Genomic DNA, 24,882 nt, shown 5'->3' with positions numbered 1-24,882 from the left:
GGGAAATTAGTAGGAGGGGCATATAGCCGCCTCCTCCCCTGGGAGGGGCCTATGGCCGTCTCCCCTTAGGCGACCCATCCTTAGTGGGTGCCGCCTCCCCGTGGGAGGGGCCAATGGCCGCCTCCCCCCGGGCGCTCCCATCCATTCTGGGTGGCGCCCCCCTCTAGGGACCTTGAAATTACTGCTCACCGATCATGACCTTACTGCCTCAGGCCGGATAGTTGACCGACTATCCGGCCCCCCCAACTCCTCCTAAAGGTCATGCTTCCTCAAACCCCTTAGCCATGCTATGAAGTCTCCTATGAGTAAATCATTCCCCTCCCGGGACAGGTGAATCATTCCCCTCCCGGACTCGCTCCTGACCGGTTGCTCCCTCCTTGCTCCTCTCCCAGTACTGCTGCTGTCTTCCTGGGGATCTTCGCACTGCTGAATAACTTCACGGTACCGCCTGCATTCAGTAAATTAGCGGTATCGCCTGCTTTTGACCAATTTGCGCTGTGTTTTCAAAATCTCATAGCTCACAGCGCATGTGATTGTAGCGCCGCCCGCCCTGCATTGCATGTGATTGTAGCGTCGCCCGCCCTGCACTGCATTTAGCTGTGTTTGCCCACCTGGCAGCAACCTGTATTATTGTATTAATCTCCTTTTCGCTGTCCCAGGCGACCTACTGCCCCTGCCTCGCCTCCCCTCTGACCTCCATCTTGTTTGCTGTTGTTGTTTTCCCTGCCCCTCCTCCCCGCTACCGCCTCCCAGCTGCTGACCCTCCCACCCACGTTCACAGAGCCTACCTCGTCCTTTCAGCCCCTGTGACCGCCCGGACTCGCTCCTGACCGGTTGCTCCCTCCTTGCTCCTCTCCCAGTACTGCTGCTGTCTTCCTGGGGATCTTCGCACTGCTGAATAAATTCACGGTATCGCCTGCATTCAGTAAATTAGCGGTATCGCCTGCATTTGACCAATTTGCGCTGTGTTTTCAAAATCTCATAGCTCACAGCGCATGTGATTGCAGCGCCGCCCGCCCTGCATTGCATGTGATTGTAGCGTCGCCCGCCCTGCACTGCATTTAGCTGTGTTTGCCCACCTGGCAGCAACGTGTATTATTGTATTAATCTCCTTTTCGCTGTCCCAGGCGACCTACTGCCCCTGCCTCACCTCCCCTCTGACCTCCATCTTGTTTGCTGTTGTTGTTTTCCCTGCCCCTCCTCCCCGCTACCGCCTCCCAGCTGCTGACCCTCCCACCCACGTTCACAGAGCCTACCTCGTCCTTTCAGCCCCTGTGACCGCCCGGACTCGCTCCTGACCGGTTGCTCCCTCCTTGCTCCTCTCCCAGTACTGCTGCTGTCTTCCTGGGGATCTTCGCACTGCTGAATAACTTCACGGTACCGCCTGCATTCAGTAAATTAGCGGTATCGCCTGCATTTGACCAATTTGCGCTGTGTTTTCAAAATCTCATAGCTCACAGCGCATGTGATTGTAGCGCCGCCCGCCCTGCATTGCATGTGATTGTAGCGTCGCCCGCCCTGCACTGCATTTAGCTGTGTTTGCCCACCTGGCAGCAACGTGTATTATTGTATTAATCTCCTTTTCGCTGTCCCAGGCGACCTACTGCCCCTGCCTCGCCTCCCCTCTGACCTCCATCTTGTTTGCTGTTGTTGTTTTCCCTGCCCCTCCTCCCCGCTACCGCCTCCCAGCTGCTGACCCTCCCACGCTCCGCCCCCTCCACCATCCTTTAAATGTCAGATGTCCCAACGCGCAGCGTCCACGCGCTACGTACACGCCGAAGGTGCGCCAAAGGTAAGCCCGTCTACGCCCGTCCGCGCCTGGACCGCGCCCAGCGCCAGACTCCCTGCCCCTCGCGCTCCCCAGCCCTCCCGCATTACCTACGATGCCGCCACCCTCCTAGCACTTGACCCCGGTCGCGCCCCCAACTGCGTCCAAGCCGCTCCTGGACACACCCATGGACCTTTCTCTTGCTACTCCTGCAAATTCAGCGGCACCGTCAACATCTCCGCCACGACCACATCACAGATCCCCGACCCCAACCACCTACAATGCATCCTTCTCAACACCCGATCAGTCCACAGGCACGCCATTGAACTATGGAATCTACTAGACACCATTTCTCCAGACATCGCCTTCCTTACGGAAACATGGATGAACGCTTCCTCCGCACCAGACATCACCATTGCCATCCCTGAAGACTATAAGATCACTCGCAAAGACCGTACCAGCCACACAGGAGGAGGGATCGCTATCGTCCATAAGAAATCAATCCGCATCTCAACCAGCTCTGACGCCAACCTCGCCAACTCCGAACACCTCCACTTCCAAATACACATCGACCCCAAGACCACACTCAGAGGCACCCTCCTCTACAGACCACCAGGACCCCGAGCTAAATTCAGTGAAGACATCACGGACTTCATCACTCCACACGCGCTCCCCTCCAAAGACTACATCCTTCTGGGAGACCTCAACTTTCACCTTGAAAAGATCAACGACCGCAACACCGCCACCCTCGTGGACAACCTCGCCAACCTCGGACTTAAACAACTAGTCACTTCCCCCACCCACATCGCAGGTCACACACTCGACCCAATCTTCACCTCCAGCAACCATGTCTCCTTCAGCCACACCACGGACCTCCTCTGGACTGACCACAGCTGCGTTCACTTCACCTACAACAAACCAAAACCCAACATCCACCTCCAACCTACCCTGCAAAGAAACTGGAACAAAATCACCACGGACCAAATCTCCGCATCGCTCCTTCGAAACTCCCCAGCCCTCTCTTCTAACACCAACGAAGCCGCCGCCAACCTCACCCTATGGTTATCCAACACCGCCGACACCTTAGCACCACTGAAAAAACGTCAAAGCAAACCTGGCAGCAAGAAGGCCTCATGGTTCAACGATGATCTCAAGAAGTCCAAGAAACTCTGCCGCTCCCTTGAAAAGGCCTGGAAAAAAGACCCACCCACCAGCACCAAGGACGCCTTCAAATGCGCCACCCGCACTCACCACCAATTGATCCGAAAAGCCAAGAAAACAGCATTCAAGGATCGACTTGACAACAACGCCCACAACAGCAAGGAACTTTTCAACATCGTCAAGGAATTTTCCAATCCCTCGGCCAACTCCAACAACATCACCCCCTCTCAAATCCTCTGCGACTCCCTAGCCTCATTTTTCCACAACAAGATTGCAGACATCCACAACAGCTTTGACAACCAACCCGGAAACCAACCCACCCTACCATTTGCTGATCATCTTCCCCCCGTGAACACCCTTAACGACTGGAACCCAATCTCCACTGAGGACACCATCCGCCTGATGAATTCCATCCACTCAGGATCCCCCACAGACCCATGTCCTCACCACATCTTCAACAAAGCAGACTCCGTCATAGCACCGCACCTCCGAGACGTCATCAACTGCTCCCTCAACTCCGCCACCTTCCCGGAAGACTGGAAACACGCTGAACTCACCGCCCTTCTGAAAAAACCAACAGCAGACCCCACCGAACTCAAAAATTACCGCCCCATCTCGCTTCTTCCATTCCCGGCCAAAGTCATCGAGAAAGCTGTCAACAACCAGCTCGCCGCTTTCCTCGAAGCCAACAAATCCCTCGACTCCTCTCAATCTGGCTTCCGAGCAAAACACAGCACTGAGACCGCCCTCATCGCAGCAACAGACGACATTCGAACTCTACTGGACAATGGAGACACAGTCGCCCTCATCCTCCTTGACCTCTCTGCAGCTTTCGACACAGTCTGCCACAGCACCCTTTTACAACGCCTCAATAACATCGGAATCCAAGGAAAAGCACTTGAATGGATCACCTCGTTCCTCACCGGAAGAACCCAGAGAGTCCGCCTTCCTCCATTCAAGTCCGAGGCCTCTGAAGTCATCTGCGGCGTACCACAAGGATCCTCGCTCAGTCCCACCCTCTTCAACGTATACATGAGCCCCCTCGCGGCCATCGCACGCCAACACAACCTCAACATCATCTCTTACGCGGACGACACTCAACTGATCCTTTCCCTCACCAATGACCCCAGCACCGCCAAAACTAACCTACACGAAGGAATGAAAGAAGTTGCCGAATGGATGAAACAAAGCCGTCTGAAACTGAACTCGGACAAAACAGAAGTCCTCATCTTAGGTACATCCCCCTCTGCATGGGACGACTCCTGGTGGCCAGAAGCCCTCGGAAAAGCACCCATCCCGACAGACCACGCACGGAACCTAGGTGTCATCCTGGATTCTTCACTCTCATTGAACAGACAAGTCAACGCCGTATCCTCTTCCTGCTTCAACATTCTTCGCATGCTCAGAAAAACATTTCGCTGGATCCCCTCCGAAACAAGGAAAACAGTCACCCACGCTCGGATCACGCGCCGACTGGACTACGGAAACACCCTCTACGCAGGTACTACCGCAAAACTCCAGAAGAAACTCCAACGAATCCAAAACGCCTCAGCCAGGCTCATATTAGACATCCCACGCAACGAACACATCTCTGGTCACCTTAAAGACCTCCACTGGCTACCCGTCAATAAGAGGATCACTTTCCGTCTGCTTACCCACGCACACAAATCACTCTACGACATCGGACCAGATTGCCTCAACTCACGACTGTCCTTCTACACCCCCTCCCGCCAACTACGTTCTTCCAGCCAAGCCCTCGCCACTGTACCTCGCATCAACAAGACCACCATGGGAGGCAGATCCTTTTCATACCTGGCTGCTAAAACATGGAACTCACTCCCCGCTTACCTTCGCCTTACCCAGAACCACCTAGCATTCAGAAAGCAACTTAAAACATGGATATTTGACAAGTAATCCTCCTCCCCTTCCTAAGCGCCTTGAAACCCTATGGGTATGTAGTGCGCTATACAAATTCCATGACTTGACTTCCATGACTTGTGAACGCCATCATTCAGATACATGTGATCACCCCGAATACACCCATGAGGAATGCTATGCAACTGCGCAGAGCGAAACAATCTACCAATTTTATTGTTCACCCTCTTCACTGAATGGTTCAGTGCTGACACCGAAAGGCCCCCCCACCATACCTTCCTGGGAATCATGTGGGACCAGGCAATCGAGCACCCCGGGATTCTTTTCGCCAACCAGCTAACAGCAGACAAAACTTGTTCAAACAACACTCGTCTACCCAGTGCCACCAAGTCATTGCCCCCCAGGTGTACTATGACTACAGATGGCGGTGACCTTTGCCGCCCTAAGAGACCCTCAACAAATGACTCGAATTGGTCAAAACAGAGCCCGCCCTTCCCATGGAAGGCCACTCTGTACCCGTATTCCCCAGCTGCGCGAGTCGCGTCACCTGCTTTGAATACGTCCCCGGCGCGCCTCACATATGAGTGGCCCACGACCCATACCACTCTCTCTCCAGTCGGTGATCCTTGACCGCTGGTCTCCTCCAGGCTCGCGAAACTGTAATCCAAACAAAAGACAAGAAGCGTGAGTGCATGTCAATTGATCATTACAACATGTGCAATCGCACATACCTTTTGAAGCAATTCGAGGACCATCGTCCCAACTGTTTCACTTCCTCCGCACTCTGACCCCTGGCTGTAGCCTCAGTAGCAGCCTCTATCCTAAAGGAGTGGGTCCCAAAATCGCACTGGTCCATGCCCGCAGCAGCGATTGTCAGTGCTAGCACCCTCTGGAACTGAAACCTCGTCAGTGGGGTGCCATCCTTGTGCCTCAGCAAACTCCCCCCCCATGTAGCCGCCCTTAGTGCCAAGTATTCCTCTATACACTTTATTGGGCACGTGGGGGACCCTTGCGCGCGCTGCACGACAACACTATCTCCCATAGCCCCCTGGTCGGTCTTGGACCTGGCTATCGAGACCACCATCGAATCACCCCTAATTTGGACGTGATCCCTGCACAAGCCTCCCTCAACGTCTTTCTTATTTCTTGCGACCAGTTCGCTCACCCGCATAGCCCCATGGAATGCTAATGCGAAAGCTGCCCGGAACAGAACTGCTTCGAAATGGGAGGAGCACGTCTCATCCAGCTTTGCTAAAAGCAGAGAGAATCTGTGTAAGCCAATAGGGCGTCTCACATCTTGCTTGCGACCCTCGAGGCGCTACCAGCCGCGAAGGGCCTTCTTAACTAAAAAGGAATCCGTTGGGTCTCTTATGCCATGCAACTGGCCGTTGCCGCTGATCGGCCTTCTCTGTGCAGCGCTACCAGGAACCCCAGGAAGGCTTCCTCCTGACCCCAGCTCTGACTCCCTGTTGGACCCAAAAATGTGCAATAGGAACGAAACGCTCCTTCGTATGCCTTCTTTGTCCTGGGGGCTAAGCTTGCTGCCACGAGGTCTTGTAATCCGGGGCACCGATTAGCCATAGTGCTTCGGGGAATGGTGCCGCCACTAGGTCCGCTGTAGGCAGATAACCCCTGAATGCCTGCATATGTGAACGAGAGAGTGCATCAGCTGCATGATTCAGTACGCCTGGCACATGTTTCGCCCTAAACTGTACATTCAGTCTCATGCAAAGCAGCACAACTTCCTTCAACAATCTCAAGATCCATTTGCAGCGTGCTGCCTGTTGGTTAATGCATTCGACCACGGTCATATTATCAGACCAAAACACCACTGCGCGGTCCCTGAAGTTGTCAGGCCATGCCATCAGAGCAACCCAAATGGGAAATAACTCCAAGAACCCAATGTTACCTGTGAGACCGCTGGAGTGCCACCAGGCCGGCCATGTTTGTGCCGACCATCGAATACCTAAGATGGCGCCAAATCCCACGCTCCCCGCCGAGTCAGTCCACAGACCTAGTTCATCTGACGATACTGGCGGCTTGTTCCACACGACTCGACCGTTGAAGTCCGCCAGAAATGCCAACCAAATGCGCATATCCTGGCGAACCTCTGCCGACAGTCTCGTATGGTGGTGCCCCTCTTTGAGACCGACCATAGCTTGTGCAATAGAGCGTGAGAAGGGGAGGGCCATAGGTATTACCCTCAAAGCAAAGTTAAGCTGACCCACTGTTCGCTGTAACTGGTGCAGGGTCACTTTCTCTTTACCCAGGCATTGCATCAAGGAAGCCCTAAACTTGGCCACCTTTTCCATCGGTAAACGGAAACATCCCTAGACAGAATCGAGCTCAATTCCCAGAAACTCCAGTGAAGTAGATGGTCCAACCGTCTTACCTGGTGCCAGTGGGACTCCAAACTCCCTCATGAGGATGCAGAAGTCGTGCAGCGCCTGCGCACACCTCGTGTCGCCGGCTGCTCCCAAGAATAGGAAGTCATCGAGATAGTGCATAACATGCCTATGCCCTGTGGCCTCGGTGAATGCCCACTCTAAAAAACAACTGAACATTTCAAAATAGGCACAAGAAATGGAGCAACCCATAGGCATGCATTTATCCATGTAATAACTTCCTTGAAATGCAAAACCTAGCAAGCGCTGATCCTGTGGGTGTACCGGGAGCAACCGGAACGCCGATTCGATATCTGATTTCGCCATCAGCGCCCCGGGGCCCAGGCGATTCAACATGGCCACGGCCTCATCGAACGATGCGTACCGTACCGAACAGACTTCTGGGTCAATGGCCTCGTTCACCAAGGAACCCCTTGGAGCAGACAGGTTATGGATAAGTCTAAACTCCCCTGGGTCTTTCTTCGGGACAACCCCTAACGGGGAACAGATGAAATCCGCCACCGGTGGGCGATCAAAAGGCCCTGTTACTCGCCCTAAGCTGACTTCCTTTGCAATTTTTCTCTCTACCACACTTGGGTTATGTTGCGCCGATAACTGTTTTTTACAAAAGGAGTTCCCTCGAAAATCCCCCGCCGGGATGTGCAAGCCGTGCAAGAATCCCTTCCTCAACACCCCAGCGGAGACATGATCAGGGTATTTGTTTAACCAAGGAGTCATAGCCATGAGATCAACGGGTGTAGGCAATTGGTCACAACGTCCTACCTTACTCCTGCTTGGACCCTCCCTTTCCTCCCGCCCCGTTATATTTCGATCTACATGAACTCTCTGGGTGTGAGGAATTCCCACAGCCCGTACACACATGCGGTCTGTTACAGTTGCCTCGATTGAAGCCCCAACAGACCCCCCGCTTGCCGCCGGTTTTCGGCTGGTGATCGATACCGGCACCTGCTCGAAAGGGCACCACGGGCTTTTGGCGGAAGGCCCCAGACCCACTCCCGCCCGGCGAGGATGTCCCTGCCGCCCCCGGCAGGAGATGCTTATGCCATGAGACCGAGTTGAGGCAGTCCCATGTCAGAGAGGCATCATATTCTTTTGCTTTTCGGAATTTCATGTCATAACCTTCCCATTCCTCTCCCTCATACATTGCATAAAAATCCATAATACGAGTTTGATAGCAAGACAGTTCAGTTAACACCTCGGGTTTACGTTCCCCCATAACTGCAGTAAAGATTGCAAAGGCCTTCGCCCAATTCGTTATCGTTTCATCAACCCTGAATTCCGCCATCTTGGCGCGCCACACGCTCGGGTGCCACAAATCTTTCTGGGTTTTAGCATACTCCATCTCGCGATGGTCAGTTAATAGTGAAAACATATTGATATACTTGTCTCCCCATATTAACTCTTTTGTGGCCATAGGGATGTGCTGTGCCACCCTCTCCCGCCTTGAGGGTAATGAGCCCTCCCCCGCCACTGGCAAAGCGAGCTTACCCGGTTCGGTCGTTGTTCCCGCCGTTTTTTTGAGACCAACTGCAGGTCCTACCGGTGTCACCTGTGGGGGAACAAGAGGAAGATTCGCCTTTGCGGCATCTCGCGACTGCCGCAATTGCTGGATTAGTAGCTTGGCCTCTTCGGCCGTGTCTCCGGGCGCCTTGGCACCCCCTGCCTTTGTATTGAGCCATGCGGCCAACTGGGTGGCCAATTCAGGAGGCATATCTTCATCGTTAGCGGGGGTAATTACTACCGAGATTGGTTGACCCGCGTCTGGGATTGGTACCGGGTTGTCTGCCGGTGTGACAGGGGTGGCCGGGGGTACCTCTGGGACCGGAACCTCTGGGACCGGAACCTCCCCTGAAACCGCCCTCCTCTTGACCCGCTTCCCCCTACCCTCGGGGACGATTCCCGGCAAGGCCGGGCCTGTTACCTTCTTAGGGTTACCAGGATTGCTCAGTGCAGCCAGTTGTTGCTTGACCTCCGCCAAACCTCCACCGATCGATGGGACTTGACCGAGTTTCCGCTCCATGCCAGCCATCCGGTTCACCAACATGTGTAGCACTTTATCCGTCTCGGAACCCTTTCCTGCTTTCTTGCCAGGCATGGCTTTGATTATCCGCTTCTAGACGATCAACGAGGTCCTGGACTCTTCGCCTTTGAGCAACTGAAAGAGAAACACAAGAATTACAAGTTCTCAAAATTGCTGCTTGTTCCGTCGAGGGCTCACGAGGAACGAGTGGGTGCAGCCTTCAGAGCGCAGGAACAAGAGGACGCTTCTTCAGATTCCCGCTCAATTTATTCTTCTGCGGGAGGGCATGTACCCTCCTCTGGTACGCCTACTGGGCGTGGTCATCGGTGTAGGTGTCTAGGACAACCCCTCCTGGACGGGAAAAGTCGCGCCCCGGCTACGCCGCTTCTGGCATACCAGCCGAGACATCCCCCACCCCCCCCCCCCCCCGCCCAAAATGGTTCCCCGGGAGGATCGGGGCACCCAACCAAACCATACGTTCGGGGGGACCGAGTGGTCGCCCCTTTCCATTTTTTGTGCTACAGGGGCAAACAATTGACCTTGACCCTGCCTAAGTTGAGTCCTACCCTCCAAGTGGTGCTCTTCCAGCCCTGGACTTTAGAAAGTGGTGCTCAAGGTGCCCAGAGAGCCAAAATTCAAAACTTGAGACTATCAATTTCAGCAATAAAGTGCTCTGATAACTGATAGGAGACCGGGACCCACCTGTTCGCCCATCTGGAGAAGGTGCAGCATTAGTTGGTTTGGTTTGACTTCATGGTAGCTCCTCCTTTCACGCTCCGTTCGGAGGCTCATCAAAGAAGGGGCAATCGATCTTATGGAGTCCTCATTGGCTACAGCAGCTGGAGATTCACTACTTTCAAAACAGTGACAAGGTCTGAAGATAGAAATCTTCACCTGAGCTTTGTCCAGCGGCTCCCTTACTATCATGCTTTCTCCACACACATCACTGGCTTCCTTGCCATGCTGAACTGTACCTTTTCAGACAATTTTCTTAAAAAGTCTTCTAAGTCTGAAGGGAAGCTGAGACCCGGCCCAATCCACCTTATGTATACGAACTGCGCTCTATCACGGTTGGCCATAGCTTTCAACTTTGCACTGGTCTTGTGTGACTAGATGTCTGCGGTTGGCACCTTTATCTTTTAGGCGCTATCATTTACTATAGCCTAAGAGCCAAACCTAGCGGGCTCTACCGGTCATTAATCACTTGCTCCAGTGTTAAAGGCCTGAGCCGAAGTCGAGGGCCTTTAACAAGGGAGCAGGCTTTTAATGGCTAGTATCCGACAAAAAGTAGATCAAGGGTACAAAAATGTTTTATTTTGGGAGAAGAAATTAGTAACAGCAATTGCCCAAACGCAGCCAACATCCGATATTAAAACTAATCAAGCGATTTATAAAGCACGCCTGTATGAATACTTTGCGTCTAAATTGGCGGAACAGATGGCAACTTTTAGGTCTCAAATGTACGAGATGGCTGAAAATGCAGGGAAAATTCTTGCAAAGAGAACTAGGCAAAAAGAAGTGTTTAATACCATAAACTCAATACAGGACGAAACAGGGCAGATACACAATAAACCCGAATCAATCTTGGAAGTCTTTCGTCAATTTTACCTTAAACTATATCAATACGATGATGATTCTTACTCTTCAGAACGTTGTATGAACTTGGCTAGGGTAAACGTTTTACCATCTCTATCTAATGATCAAAAATTAGCCTTAGAATCAGAAATTACATGGGAAGAAACTGAAAAAGCATCAACCTCATTAGCAACAGGTAAAGCAATGGGACCTGACGGTATCCCATTGGAATTTTATAAGATTTTCAGGAACATTATAAAGCAAGATATGCTTATCACCTTTCATGAGGCACAGAGAGGTCTTCCACCGGCCGCCTGGGCCCAATCGGAATTAATGACATTTCTTAAAAAGGATAAGGATCCACTAAAACCTGCATCATATAGACCAATATAATTAATAAATACCGATAGTAAGGTATATTCTAAAATACTTGCCACACAACTATCAAAAATAATATCTACAATTGTGATCCGATGGCAACATGGGTTTATCCCAAACAGAGATACAGCAGGCCATATTCGGAGAATCATTGCCATGATGGACTGGGCAGAGGCTACTAAGACATCAATCGGGATCACCCTATTGGATTCCGAAAAAGCATTTAATAGGGTGGCCTGGCCCTATCTCTGAGATTTACTTTCTATAAAGGGCTTCGGTTCAGGGATAATAGCTGTGTTTAAGGCTCTGTATAAAAACCCGATGTCATGTGTAAAAATTGGGGCTACTAAATCTGCTCTATTCCCTATCCAACGAGGAACACGTCAGGGATGCCCATCTTCCCCTCTCCTCTTTGCCATCTACATTGACATTTTTCTCACTCAATTAAACCAGGATGAGGATATAATTCCGGTTGAGCTGGCAGGCGTTAGCTATAGAGCTCTTGCCTATGCAGATGATCTAGTAGTAGTTACTAAGGATATTGAAAAGGCTTTTTCTAAGATTGAAGAATTAGCAGCAACTTTTGGTTCCTTCTCAGGATACAAATTAAATTTATCTAAAACACAAATACTTTTTGTTGGTCAAAATCCTCCGCCCCGCATTTATGTAGTCTCTGAAGCAACTTATTTGGGGATTAAATTAACCACCCCAATTTCGAAGATTCCTAATCTCAATTATACTCCAATCTTAAAAAAAGCCAACTCAACCTTGGAACGAATAGATCATTTACACTTATCTTTACATGGTAGGAACAATGTGCTAAAAATGTTGATCCTACCAAAATTTATATATTTATTTAGAACAGTCCCACTGGAATTCCCGTTAGATTTTTTTAAGCAACTTGAAAAAATGTCAGGAAGATTCTTATGGGGATACAAGGGCATTCGGAGAGCTCATAAAAAAATGATCTTACCAAAAGATAGAGGAGGATGAGCCGTTCCACATTTTTTATTCTATTTTTTGGCAGCCATATTACAATTCTTATCCCCTTTGAATGTGGGCAATAAAGCTCCTGTCTTACAAGCACACTCCCCATCGATATATGAACTTGTATTAGGCACTGAAGCCAGCGGCTATTTCTTAAGAATAATAGAACCAAGCTACTACAAAAAAAACAAGTTTAAGATCATATCTGATGCATATAAAACATGGAGAATCATAAAAAAACTGGTTGGGATTCCAAAACTTGTAAGATTTACTCCCTTAAATTCACCACGCTGTTTCCCCCCTATATTTAGAGATCCGGTGATGAAAAAGTGGAATTTTAATGGCATTTGTCACCTGAGTGATTTATGGTCAGACAATTGTATAACTACCTTTTCTGAACTTCAACATAAATTTAAACTACCTTCTCAGGATTATTTTAAATACTTACAGATTCATAGCTTTTTAAACTCACACTCTTCTAATGATTGTCAAGGTCTCAAAAAGATTCTGGTAATAGACAGTCTTTATGTCAAAACAAAAATTGGTTATTTCTACAATTTATTTATGACCTATCTTCCACATGATCTTCCTATGATTCAACATAAATGGGAGGTGAACTTAGGAGTAAACAATCTCTTAATAAAAGAATCAATTAAGACAGCTAATTTCATATTATTTTCTGGGCGATCACAAACTCAACACTACATGGCTATGTGCGATCTCTACTATACACCTGCTAAAGTTATGAAATGGGGGGCCACTGCTGGTATAACTTGCAATCGTTGTACTCTGATCGGAGCAGATGCAAAACATATGTTCTTTTCTTATATTAAATTTGCTGGTATAATCTCAGAAATCCAGACATTTATTGAGAGAATCTCAGGGAGAACAATAAATCTTTCTCCTGAATTGATATTATTTGGTTTATCATCAGACTCCATAGAAAAAGAACAACGACTCTTGATATTTATTATGATGTCCGAATTTCGTGCATGTATTACTCAGGAATGGATCAGTCCAGAACCACCTTCTTTTCCTATGTGGAGGGCTCGCTTATTAGCCAAATTTAATTTTGAACTTGCTATATATGCAACAAAAGGAAGAAAAAGGAAACAACTAGAGATGAAAATGTGGGCTCCGATACAACAATTGAATCCATGGGGAAACGACTTAATCAATTGCATGATTCTATTTATGTCACAAATTTATTGTTTCCCCTTATTCACCTTTTTTCTTTTCTTTTCTTTTTGATCTTTCTATTGGAGAATCTGTTGTTGTCTGTTTTGACTATGTATGTAATACTATTTAATGAAATAATCTGTTTTGTTTGCAACAAAAATCAATAAAAAAAAAAGAATTTAATGGCTAGTATAGCCCGTTAGGAGGGCTTTAAGGCTATTAGAAAATTCTGCCCCTAGAGGGCAAAATGTTCAAATTAGTAAAAACAAAGACCTCGCAGAGCCCGAGGGGGTGTAAATCCCCTCGGGCTCTGACAGGCCTTTATTCACAGCAGCAGTTGTGAAAGAAAAACAACATTGGAATGTTGCTCTCCAGGTTTCTACTGGCCAGTAGAAGCCTGGAGCACTTCATTGTCTAAAAATGTATATCTCTGGCTCTCCTGATTGAACTTTTGTCATTTTGGAATCAAATCATTTATTACATTGTACTCGATTTTTCTAAACTTGCATGGGATTTTTCTTGTATTGTCTTATCATGTTGTTACTGTTTGTGTGCTACATAAATACTTTGAGTGCGACTGATTTTATGCCAAGCTTCTAGAAAGTTAAGCACAAGTTAAATTATTGACTTTTGTAGTTCGCCCTGATAAGGATTATGGTATTTGCTTCAGAAGGGTTCTCACCCTTCCTCAATCAAAAATCCAATTTCTAACACAATGCCATCCACATCTCTACAACATCTATAATAAGGACACATTTTGAATCTTTGATATGGTAAAAAAAATTTGCACTGAAAAGTAAATTCCAAATAATAATTTTGCACTTTTTGAGCCCCTTTTGTGGCGAAACCCCGGTACAAAATATGCTCCTACATTTTTGCCACACTTCTCTTCTTACGCAACTGTTCTGCCTACTTTTTCCTTGCTGGTAAAATAGATTAGAGTATGCTAATGGCTAGTTGATGGGTGCAATTTGCATTCACGTGCCAATATTCTAGTAACTCCACTCATTATTATGTCTATAATTTGGTATCATTAAATAGGCTTCTGTGATTTTTTTATTTTTATTTCTCTATCTACAATTTTAGCTGATTGATTGTCTGGAATATGTTAGGAAGCGTGAGACATGTTCATTTATATTCAATACTAAACATCTCCCTTAGTATTCTGTTCTGTCTAATTTACTGTGTTTCTCTCATCTCATTTTGTTGTAGTTCCTTACTATGTTTTGTCTTCCTTTCAACTTATTCAACATACCTCTGCGAGTCTATTCTTTCCACCACTCTTTCCTAACCTGGTTTCTTCTCTCTTTTCAATTGGCATTTTGTTTTCTTTGTCCCACCTTTCTATTCACACCCGATCCCAATTTCGTCTGTATTTCCAGCCTCCTGGGTTGCCATTTAACTTTGGAGGTGCTCCTGTTCTCCGTGCCAGCCTCCTCCTTGCTAACTCTTTGAAAATAAAACACAACAAAAGCTGGATCCATTTCCTATTGTTTACTGTTTTCAAAGCTCTTAAAATATTTAAAAACTTGCTTTAGATGATTTCTGTATCCTTCTCATATTCATCCAGAACCACCGACCTGTTATTGTATCTCCTAAAGTCTTCTTAATATGTCACAGTTTGATAACCGTACATAGTAATGAGACATTTGTTTTTAATAATTATGAAAAATGTGGTGACGAAGATTTTGCTTACGTTTTTGAATCCTCTGTACAGGATCTGAAGCTCTTTTCTTGTGAATTTGGTTTGTGCTTCCAGCAACTCGAGCGCCTCGGGGCGATGCCGCACAGTGGCCATTTCCATTTCATCTTCAACGTTATCTGAAATGCCAAAGGGAATGGGATCAGACCATGAAACCTCACAATTAATATCTTGTCAGGTCTGCCATATAGACACGGTGGCTGTCTTTCCAACCTCGAGCATTCAAAGCAGGTCTAACTAAAAAAAAATGCAGACACATATACATAGATGGGCTTTGGGTCAGCCCTCTTTAACCATTAATCCAATCAATCGCCATTCACATTTTGCTTACACCCAATATTGCACACAGGATGGAGCAATGTGCAGTACATTTCAGTTTCAGGGCTTAGTGGGGCCAATACATTTTTTCTGTCCATTCTTTATCCTTTTTTAATTTTGTGTAAATTACCCTTGTGTGTTTACAATATGTGTTCAGATTATGCCAATGGGAATTAAAGTTTCATGTGATGTGTATTAAAAATAAAAACTGTTACTATCTATATAGAAATTATTGTTTTTTACCTTATTTTAAGGACATGGCTGCCATGAGTAGGTCTTGGCGTGTTTTCTTTTTTTATTATTTAATTTTTCTGGCAAGTGCTTGGAACGTTTTTTTAAAATAAAAGTAGCTATTGCACCAACTTGCCAAGGCCACAGCTATTAGCTTTGCCAATGCTTGTTCCTCATCCATAAACTAATTCTCCAAGCCTTGTCAGAAATAAAGGTTTAAAGAATTAGGACTAACTTGAGATAAAAGATTGCAAACACTAAGAAGGCATCCTTGATAATAATATGCACAGTGGCAGCCGATTTGCTTAACAGTCGTTTTAAAATATAGCTCAGAGGTAATATGCTTCCTAGTGAACATTACCAAAGGTCTCGCTTGCAAATGTCTCATTCTTTTACCTAGTCACGCTGCCTGTGATTTATACCAAGCGTGAATTAAAGCTTCATTGAGTAGGGTGGGCGGGCATGATAGCATCATATTCTTCATCAAGCATGCTGCAGGTCACATACTCTGCTACATTACCATAACCTCAATAAAATAACATCACAAATGTAAGTAAGTTCAGCAGTCAAGAATATATAACAGAAAAGTACATGGCATCTCTGTTTAAGATCGACTGCAAACTTTTCACGAAACGTAATTACAACATTATCACTTCAAGGATATTTACTCAATTAGTAGATGTAGGAATTGGTGGTGTAGACTCATTCGCTTCTTAAAACAACATTCAATAGTCTATACTTAAATTGAACTAGGAGGAGCAACCTATTGTGCTTTTTATGGATTACAGAGTCCTTGCTGTAGAATAATCTTTCACACAGATTTGAATGCTACTTATAATTCTTAAATTTAGGTCAATAATATGTAATTAAAGATATAAATCCAGAAACGTTCTGATTTGTCTTTTATTTCATATTTATTTACGATTGCATGTATTGTCTTTTGCAAAACATCTCTTTATTGAAAATGTGTGGTACAAAGACAACAACTTATACCATGGTGCCTTGGACACAGCAAGGCTGCAGTATTCAATTAACCAAAGCGACAACAGTGGATGTAAGCGGTTGCATAATGCACTTGTAAAAACAAGGCTACCAGAGAGTATAGGCAGAGTAAGGAAGTACTAGTGCGCTACTTAAAAAAAAAAGAAACATCCCAACTGCATAACCGAGAAAGAAGGTTGAGGAACCAAAATACGTTCACCTTAGGAGAAGACTATGCATTAGGTTAGGGAGAAGCATCAAATGAAGTCCAAGGGCCCAGACGGGGCTAAAAGGTGGGGTCAATAGGAGGGGAAGGGAGAGGGAGAGTGATCAGGATACTCACCTTGGAGGTAAGGCTCTGTCAAAGCGCTGGGGAGCTTTAAGTCTGAGCGACATAAGGCATGTGTATGTATTGTATTTATTTTAATAAAGTGCTGCTCTACAATTAAGGTTGTCTGAATGCTTCACACAGAAACAACTTCTCCTGAGAAAGGGTCCCTGGAGTACATTCAACTGTGTATGTGTGCTACTGAAGTAAAAAATACATGCAATAATATAGTGTATTACAATTTAGAAAATGAAGCAAATAAGAAAATGAAAAAAAAGAATGAGGGAGGGAATTAAGGATGAAGGTATCTAGACCCTCGTTCAGAGACGGGGAACAGGTGTGTGTTTAGATGTTTAAAAGTCGGTTGAAATGTAAAGGTTTTAGCATCTTCCAAAAGTTCCAATGGCCTTTTGATGTCTAAAGTCCTCAGAAAATAGAGTTCCATCATCAGGGTGGGGGGTCGGCAGAGGTTGGTAGCGCACTGCAAAAATATTTAGATATTGTTGAGTTTGATTTGCATTTCTTGATTTTAGAGGTCTCTTGGCTCCTACACGATTTTTATCTTACTAGAGATGTAAGCGTGTGAGTAAAAACAAGTGGATTATTGATGTTCTAGGGTTTTAAATGTCATACAGGTGAAATTGAATTTGATCTGGTCTCCAACAGCAAGTAGTTGAGGCTTCTCAACACTGGTGTTATGTCATCAAATCTGTTGGTACTCGCAGCCTAACATGCAGCCGAGTGAAATAAGGCTTTTAGCAGCATGTCAGAACCACTTTCAGAGGGGCTTGGACAAGCAGTAGTTACTCTGCCCAACAGTGGTGGTTGAAGCCTTTTACTCCTGATGCCCTGGTGTAACACCCACAATGTCTCCTGAACAACTCAACCAAGAACCCATTCAGCATTCAACTTTCAGTGGCAGCGTGGACCAAGCAAGGCTTTTCGGGAGCAGGTAGGTGCAAGATGAACACTGGCTCAAGACTAAAAAAGCTTCCAGCAACCTAAATAAATTAATGCCCAAACCAGATACTCGCATTTATGATTAAAGTACTATTTTGTATGAGCACGAAGTGCAATATGACACACAAAAAACAATATACACAGCCCTCCTATGGCTGATACTCTAGCATTTACAAAAAGTATGACTGAAGTTAGGTCCCACTAACTATTTAAAGTTTTAGAAAGTCTGCAATGGCTTTCTAGAAATCAAAGTGTTCCAGCTCCATAGTGCTCAGAAGTAGAGCAAATACCCCCTAGGGCTATGCAGACTGGTAATCAGTCTTACCTGCTGGTGTTGTAATATGTAAGACCCCGGGACCTTGACCAGCTTCTCGGCAGACTGGAGTAGATGCCGCCGATAAGTGGAAGTCTCCTCACTGGGGGCAAGGCAACTGGACATCTGCAGTACTCCTCCGGTGATGCAGAAAGTTCCTCTGATCCTGCTGGCAGGTCAGGGGCAGTCACTTGGCTTCCAAAGCTTTAGTCGGCATTCCAGGTACATGGGTCAGAACCTGCAGTGCCTCATGCTCACATACTGTACCCGTGTCACGCTCCTTCCTATTGGCAGTGCTGCACCAGACAACAACCATTGCACTTCATAGCAGTCCCCTCTGGCATGAGCAATCTCTGCCTTTTGGGCCGCACTGGAAGGGATGGCCCAATCTGAATGACAGCACTTACCTTCACAGCGGTACCATCTGGCATATTGGGCTGACAACTTTGAGTGGCACACGGGTTGATAGTCAGATTGATGTGGCACAATTATCTCACATTAAGGATCAACTCTCTAGGATCCCCCCACTTGACCTTTCTCCTTACAGGCACTCTCCCACTCCCCACAGGGTTATGTTACGAGGGTCTCTGGTCTTGGCAGGCAGGCAGGTACTAGTGCTCCAGGCTCCAGGGCAGGTTGATTTTCATGGGCAATGTTCCATCACGCAGCTGGGAGACTAGCAGACCTTGATCCACAGTCATGATCACACAAGACAGAAGTCTTATTTAGCTTCTCCACATGGAGGTACATCCGTGGCTGACTGCTTAACAGTTGACAATTCAGGAGACTCATGCTCCCCTTTTTATAAACCATATCCAGACACAAGTGTGATTTAACAACTCATACATTGAAGTTCATACTGTGGAGGATGCCTCATTTGAAGTGCCCATTCCTCTGCCCTGGCCCTTTGCCACGTAGCAGTCTGTCACAGTGTAAAAAACTGGCAGGGATCGCTGTTAGCATGAGCTGAAGCCATTTTATTTGTGGCAGCCTTTTTAGTTAGCCATGTGCTCGCCACGTGCTTTTCCCGCCCTCACTGTTGCTTGCCCTTGTATTTCGCTTGAGTCATCAAGTATAGTTAACTCTTTCAGCACTGAGCCAGAGCCTTGCGCATGCTCAGAAAGACTTGTAACTGTTGGAATGCACCTGTTACAAACTTAACTGTCAGGCTATTTTAGCTAATATCAGCAGTTCTGTAGCTCCTCCCACTTTGTTGACTAAGCGATTCTCATGTATCCTTATATGTATAGATGACTATTTGTGTGTACACTTGTACTGCCTCTTTTTGAGCTTCCATGCTTACTCTGCAACTATCACAATATAAAAGCACCATGGTTTCTCTACTCCATGTGCGGCCCCATACATTGCCTGAGGGTTGTGTATAGACGTAGTTTCGCTCATGAGGTTAAATAAACTATTTGTTTAATATTAGAGCTCCCGTGCCAATTTCTATTTAATCAGTCTAAGGACCAGTGCAAACAGAAGGGCAAACCCCTGCACTGGTGGGCTCGGTAACACCCCACAACAGCAGGAGCGACTCCAACCCAGACTGCATCACAACACTGGGCATGGGAACTACGAGAGGTTCACGACTGAATATCAGACTCACTGATATATCCCTAACAAAAGGTAAAAAAAAGGCCTCCAGCCCTACTTTTTACTCATTCCCTTATCAGCCCCATCTCCTTCCTGAAATGTACCCAGGGGTCTTTGACCATCAACCTATCCAAAATCAAGGAGCTCTTTTGAAGTGCATAGTGCTTGGCTCTCCCTTCCTCCAGTGTGTGTTCCACCCAGCTCTAAGGAATGTAGCAATCCAGAAATCTGTCTGGGTGCTCCTCCACGTGTTTTTCCTAGGCCCTAGGGTTTCAAAATGGAACAAACAGCCTCCATAATTTGTACACTGACAGGCACAAATTCTAACACACGTTATGTTATGTTAAGTTACTTTATTTTTGTATAGCGCAAATCACCACTGGTCTCTAAGCGCTTTTAAAGAAAGGAACAAAACGGATAGCCACCGGTGGTCCGCCAGCAACCAAGCTGGCAGTTTAGATTGAAGCTGTTGTCTTTTTAAACAAGTGGGTATTCAGAGACTTCCTGAAGGATAATAGCACCGATTCCCTTTGTAAGATTTCTGGTAGCTCGTTCCAGATTTGAGGAAGGAGGACCGACACAACTTTGCACAACTTGATAATTTAACACAATGTAGGCCAGGGGTTAGTTAAGCACACAGCAGTGGAACTTTATATCAGTTGGGCACTCGGGTGACAAAGGTAGAAAGGACTTTTCACTCTATTTGTCATGATTACAAAACACAGTATGCTGCCACTACCATGCTTGTGCTACTTGAGCCTTTCGTAATAGCGGCAGCACTTCACCACAGCCAGGGTAGCACGTTGTCCACACTTCCTGCTCTAACAACACAGGCCTACGTCATGGCTCACATGCATGATCTGTGTCTACCCATGACCAACCCATTGCCAACAATCAGCATCTATGTTCTGGATAATGTTGCAGCTGGGGCTTTCAGGGCAGCAGTACACATCCATCACCATGCAAGGGACTTTTCCACCAACCTAACACAGCATCAATGAGGTTTTCATTGCATTAGTGAGTAATGCATATCTGAAAGCAATTTTTGAAATGACTATGGCTTGAATGATGGAATGAAATTAGTTACTAGTGGGTTAAGGAGTTTCAAGGATAAAAAAGTTCAATTGAATTTAACAGTGCAATTGATATGAGTTTATAAATAGACTGGCAACAATCCAAAAGCTCAATTATGTTACCACCTTGGGTTAGTGTATAAGCATAGGTATTTATTTTGGAGTTGGTCTGCCTACTCTGTGCATATGTATGGTGGTAGTTCTCTGCTGAGGAGAATTAATTCTGTCTTCTCTATGGTTCCGCCAGAACGAAAGAGATGTCTACTTAACATTTAGGAGCCTACAGACCTCAATCATACAGCTTAAGACTGGGCGACACTGGGTATGGTGTTGGCAAAGCGGAATATAGCTCAGCACTGGAGATAGAGACTGACTCCTAACCATCGCCAATGGTGTTGTGACATGGACAATTCAATGATAATAGAGAAATCAGTCTATGTCCACAGGGGATGCCCCAAAAAATGGACTGGTTGTGGGGCAGATGGAATGCTTTCCGGGGTAATATCTGTGAGCCCCCACATGAGGGATCGTTGTCAGACATTAGTGAATAAAGGACCGAGGAGAGGGTAATGTGATGTGTTATGTAACTCTCTGCAGCTATGTTGTTAATGAATGAGTGACAAAACGTACTGACTAATGTGGAAGGTAAGCAACTCATGTATAATATCTTAACACACCGTGTATGCACCAGTGAATATTATTGTAATGTATTGGTTATCGTTAATTGCAAAATGCCAATAAAAATGTTTGTTAAAAAAAAGAAATTCGGTCTTCTCATGATTTAGTTTCAGGATGTTCAGAATTGAGCAAGAACATCATCGAAGTTGGTAATTTTCATACAGAGTAGTGTGTCATCTACATAAAGATGGATGGACATACCTTCCTCCTCCCTCAAGACCCAAAGCAGTTCAATGTAGAAAAAGGAATACATTATGGGCCAGAATTGAACCTAGAGGTTCTTTGTGCCTTACTGAGCCAGCTCTAGAACAGAACACTCCCATTCTGATGAGCTCCTTTATGTTAGTCAGATAAGAGTGAAACCAGCTTAGGATTTTGCCTGAAGAACCCAAGCAAAATTCAAGGATCTTGATAAGCATCTGATGAGTGATGATGAAGTCAAAGTCTGCAGATACATCAAGCAAGACTGCCTGGCAGAAGATAGCCGAAGTAGATAGTAGGCTTCAGCTTTCAAAAAGAACGTGTTTAATTGTTCTGCAATTATGAAAAAAAATTGTCCACTTTGTGATCGAGTAGGTGAAAGTTCCAATAAAATGTTGAGATGTGGAAATCATATGTTTACAAATTGCTGAGATTTTGAAAGTAATGTAGCAGGGGTAGGAGAAATTGTTGTTTTGGTCTGATTCTGTTCTGTCTGGTTCCTAACAATTTGGAATAGTTCTCTGGGTTTAGTTAATTTTTCCGATTCTTTAGTTGAAGACATATTACTTTGAGGTTGGTTCTGTTAGTACTCTTGGTTCTGTATTGTTTCTCCATTTGCATTCAAGTCTTTTAAATGCAGCTCTTTTTTGAAAGTAATACCTCTGTGAACCATTGGTTAGATACCATCAGGTTTCTGTTTCTCTTCTTCAGTGGAGCAAGATTAGCTGCAATATTTAGTATGCTATTGTTATAGCGATGACATCAGAGCTTCTCTTATTTAATAAAAGAAATTCAGTAATTACTGTTTCAAGTATTTCCGCAGCGGTCCTTTAAAGGATCAGGGGCATAATATCAAATGGTATCAGAGAATGACCAAACAAGTCAGCACTTCTATGCTTGTAACAGGTAATATTTGGATGTGCATACATTTTTGGATCATCATGAATTGTACATTTTGTGTTAGTAGTTAGCACTTATATTCGTTCAAAATTGTTTCATTGTTGAATTTCAGAGGAATTTGTGAAATCCCTATTAAAGCCATTTTTTATTATTCCTCTAGTAGAAACTGAAATCACCAATTCATTAGTTATAGAGAGAGAGTATATTTGCTGCATACAGCCTTACTCAATGTTTTCTTTGAAGAACCTTTTGTGACATTTAGATGAGCAATAAATTGTGTCGATAAAATTATTTTCCCTAGGGAGGTGTTGATGGTGATTATAAGAGCTTCAAAGGATGTGAACAATGGAATGTGTACTTTTGAGCACAAGAAGAAACTTCGGTAGAAGATTGCTATGCCATCTCTAGTGGTGTGTGTTCTGCCCAGTGGGAATAAGGAGTTGGCCTAAAGGCTAGGGCAGTCAATCTCGAATCTGGGGAACTGGATCTAGTCTCGCAATGATGCTACACATCCTGTGATTCTGGGCAAATCTCTTAATCTCCCTGTGCCTAACAAAAATGAATGTGTCTACATGGAACTCAGCTGGTGCTATGTAAATCGCTCTGATACCCGATACCGGGTCAAGTTCGCGTTATATAAAACTCTGTAAAAAAAATAATAATAAGTAACTTCATGATGGTCTGAGAGGTTTAATTTAGCCATGCTCTGGATGTCATTCTGAATTTAAAGAATGGATATTAACCACACTTGATTGATCACAGTCCTGTATGCCTTAATTTTGCGTTTAATGATTAAAATGGCATGCACAAGCAAACACATGAAAGTTCAGATGGGCAGAGTTGGCAAGGGAATCTAGCATTCCTTTTTATATATTCAAGGATTACAGACAAATAATCCCTAAACATGTAAACCAGAAACTAAGATGAAGGAATCCTGACATAGCCACCCTTCAATGATCATAAAAGTGTTCTTCCTAAATGCTTTTGAGTCATACACAAATGTTTATTTGTAAAAAAGATGACATAATAAAAGTTGCTCGGACAGCCTCCATTTATTTTATTCCGGCGTAAGGATCCTTGCTCTTTACCATGGCTGTTGGATGGAATAAAACATTGTAAAAGCATCCATGTCATTCGTTAATGAAAGTTATAACCACTGAAACAATTGTGCGTGGGGATTGGTTTAGCTGTGAATCCAGTGGCAAATTGAGCATGGGACCCACGTATGGACATACCCTTCTAACTGTATGAGAGCACATTCACTTTTATATTTCATAACATGCAAAATACATCAGTCTCATCAGGTAGGGCAACTGGAAAAACTAAATAGTGATGGGTGAAATTCTTGACATAATATTGACCACTGATAATTACTCACGACTGCATTCCACTCCATTGTACTTTTGCCCAGCATGTCAAATTAGATAAATAATTTTTGTGATCCTGTTGGAGTGGACCTGGCTAGGAATTTTGAGCTGGACTGTTGGTACAGGACTGAGACTGCTTTGCATGTGGCTAGTCTTTGTCTAGAGTGGCATAGTGAGTAGAAAACAATGGATAGGAATGCATCTGAACAATTGCCAGTGTGTGAGTTAAATTCCATCATTCATTCCACTAAAGTGTTTGTTGCACTAGACATACCCAGTGCAATGGGTATGCCCAGATGTGGGTTCCAACCTTGTGTCACAGGACACCAGCCCTATCTCACTGATGAGATCTAAGTAGGCTGAAACCGGTCTGAGTTTGCCTGTGTTCCTGACTGGAGGTGTCCTGGCCCAGACGTTTGGGCTGGATTGTTCCTATAAAAACAGGATCAAGGAATTTCTACATGTGGCTTGTTTATATTTAGAGTGCACAAACAAATGCAAAATTGTGACCTAGAATGCCCTCTGGGTGCTTGCCAGAGCCCAAACATAATTCAACATTTTCTTCTGCGACTTTGTAGTTTGTATTAAGCAAAGACCAAAGGGTTAGCAGTAGTTATCCTTGGGCAGCACTGGTCAGAAATCCCCGTTAATTAATCCTCATGTGCCCACTCCTAGAGTTCTGACTGCTCACGAAAACTCAATCTATAGCAAATTATCTACATTAGTAGGAGGGCAACAATGTATCCTTGTTCCCAATGAACATTTCATATTTTTATTTTGCTTGTGCTGTAATCACTCTTTTGATTCCAATTTATAGAAGGCAAACAGCCAGATTCATGAAGGTGAATTGCGCTCGCAAAGAGCCAGATTCTCAGAATCTGGCCCT

At 45.5% G+C, this 24,882-nt stretch overlaps 1 protein-coding gene across 1 annotated transcript in view; it reads right to left on the bottom strand.

Annotated features, from left to right (window-relative positions):
* Positions 1 to 24,882, bottom strand: part of KCNIP4 (potassium voltage-gated channel interacting protein 4) — a 1,100,610-nt gene that overhangs the window by 895,744 nt on the left and 179,984 nt on the right. Inside the window, exon 2 of the mRNA XM_086964441.1 lies at positions 15,045 to 15,169. Within this exon, the coding sequence (XP_086820567.1) occupies positions 15,045 to 15,169 (125 nt within the window). The remainder of the gene's footprint in view (positions 1 to 15,044; positions 15,170 to 24,882) is intronic.

This window comes from Lissotriton vulgaris, chromosome 3_2, assembly GCF_964263255.1.
Source record: "Lissotriton vulgaris chromosome 3_2, aLisVul1.2, whole genome shotgun sequence".
Taxonomy (NCBI): domain Eukaryota; kingdom Metazoa; phylum Chordata; class Amphibia; order Caudata; family Salamandridae; genus Lissotriton; species Lissotriton vulgaris.
Note: the sequence above shows the minus strand (reverse complement) of the source record. Positions and strands in the feature narration are given on the sequence as shown.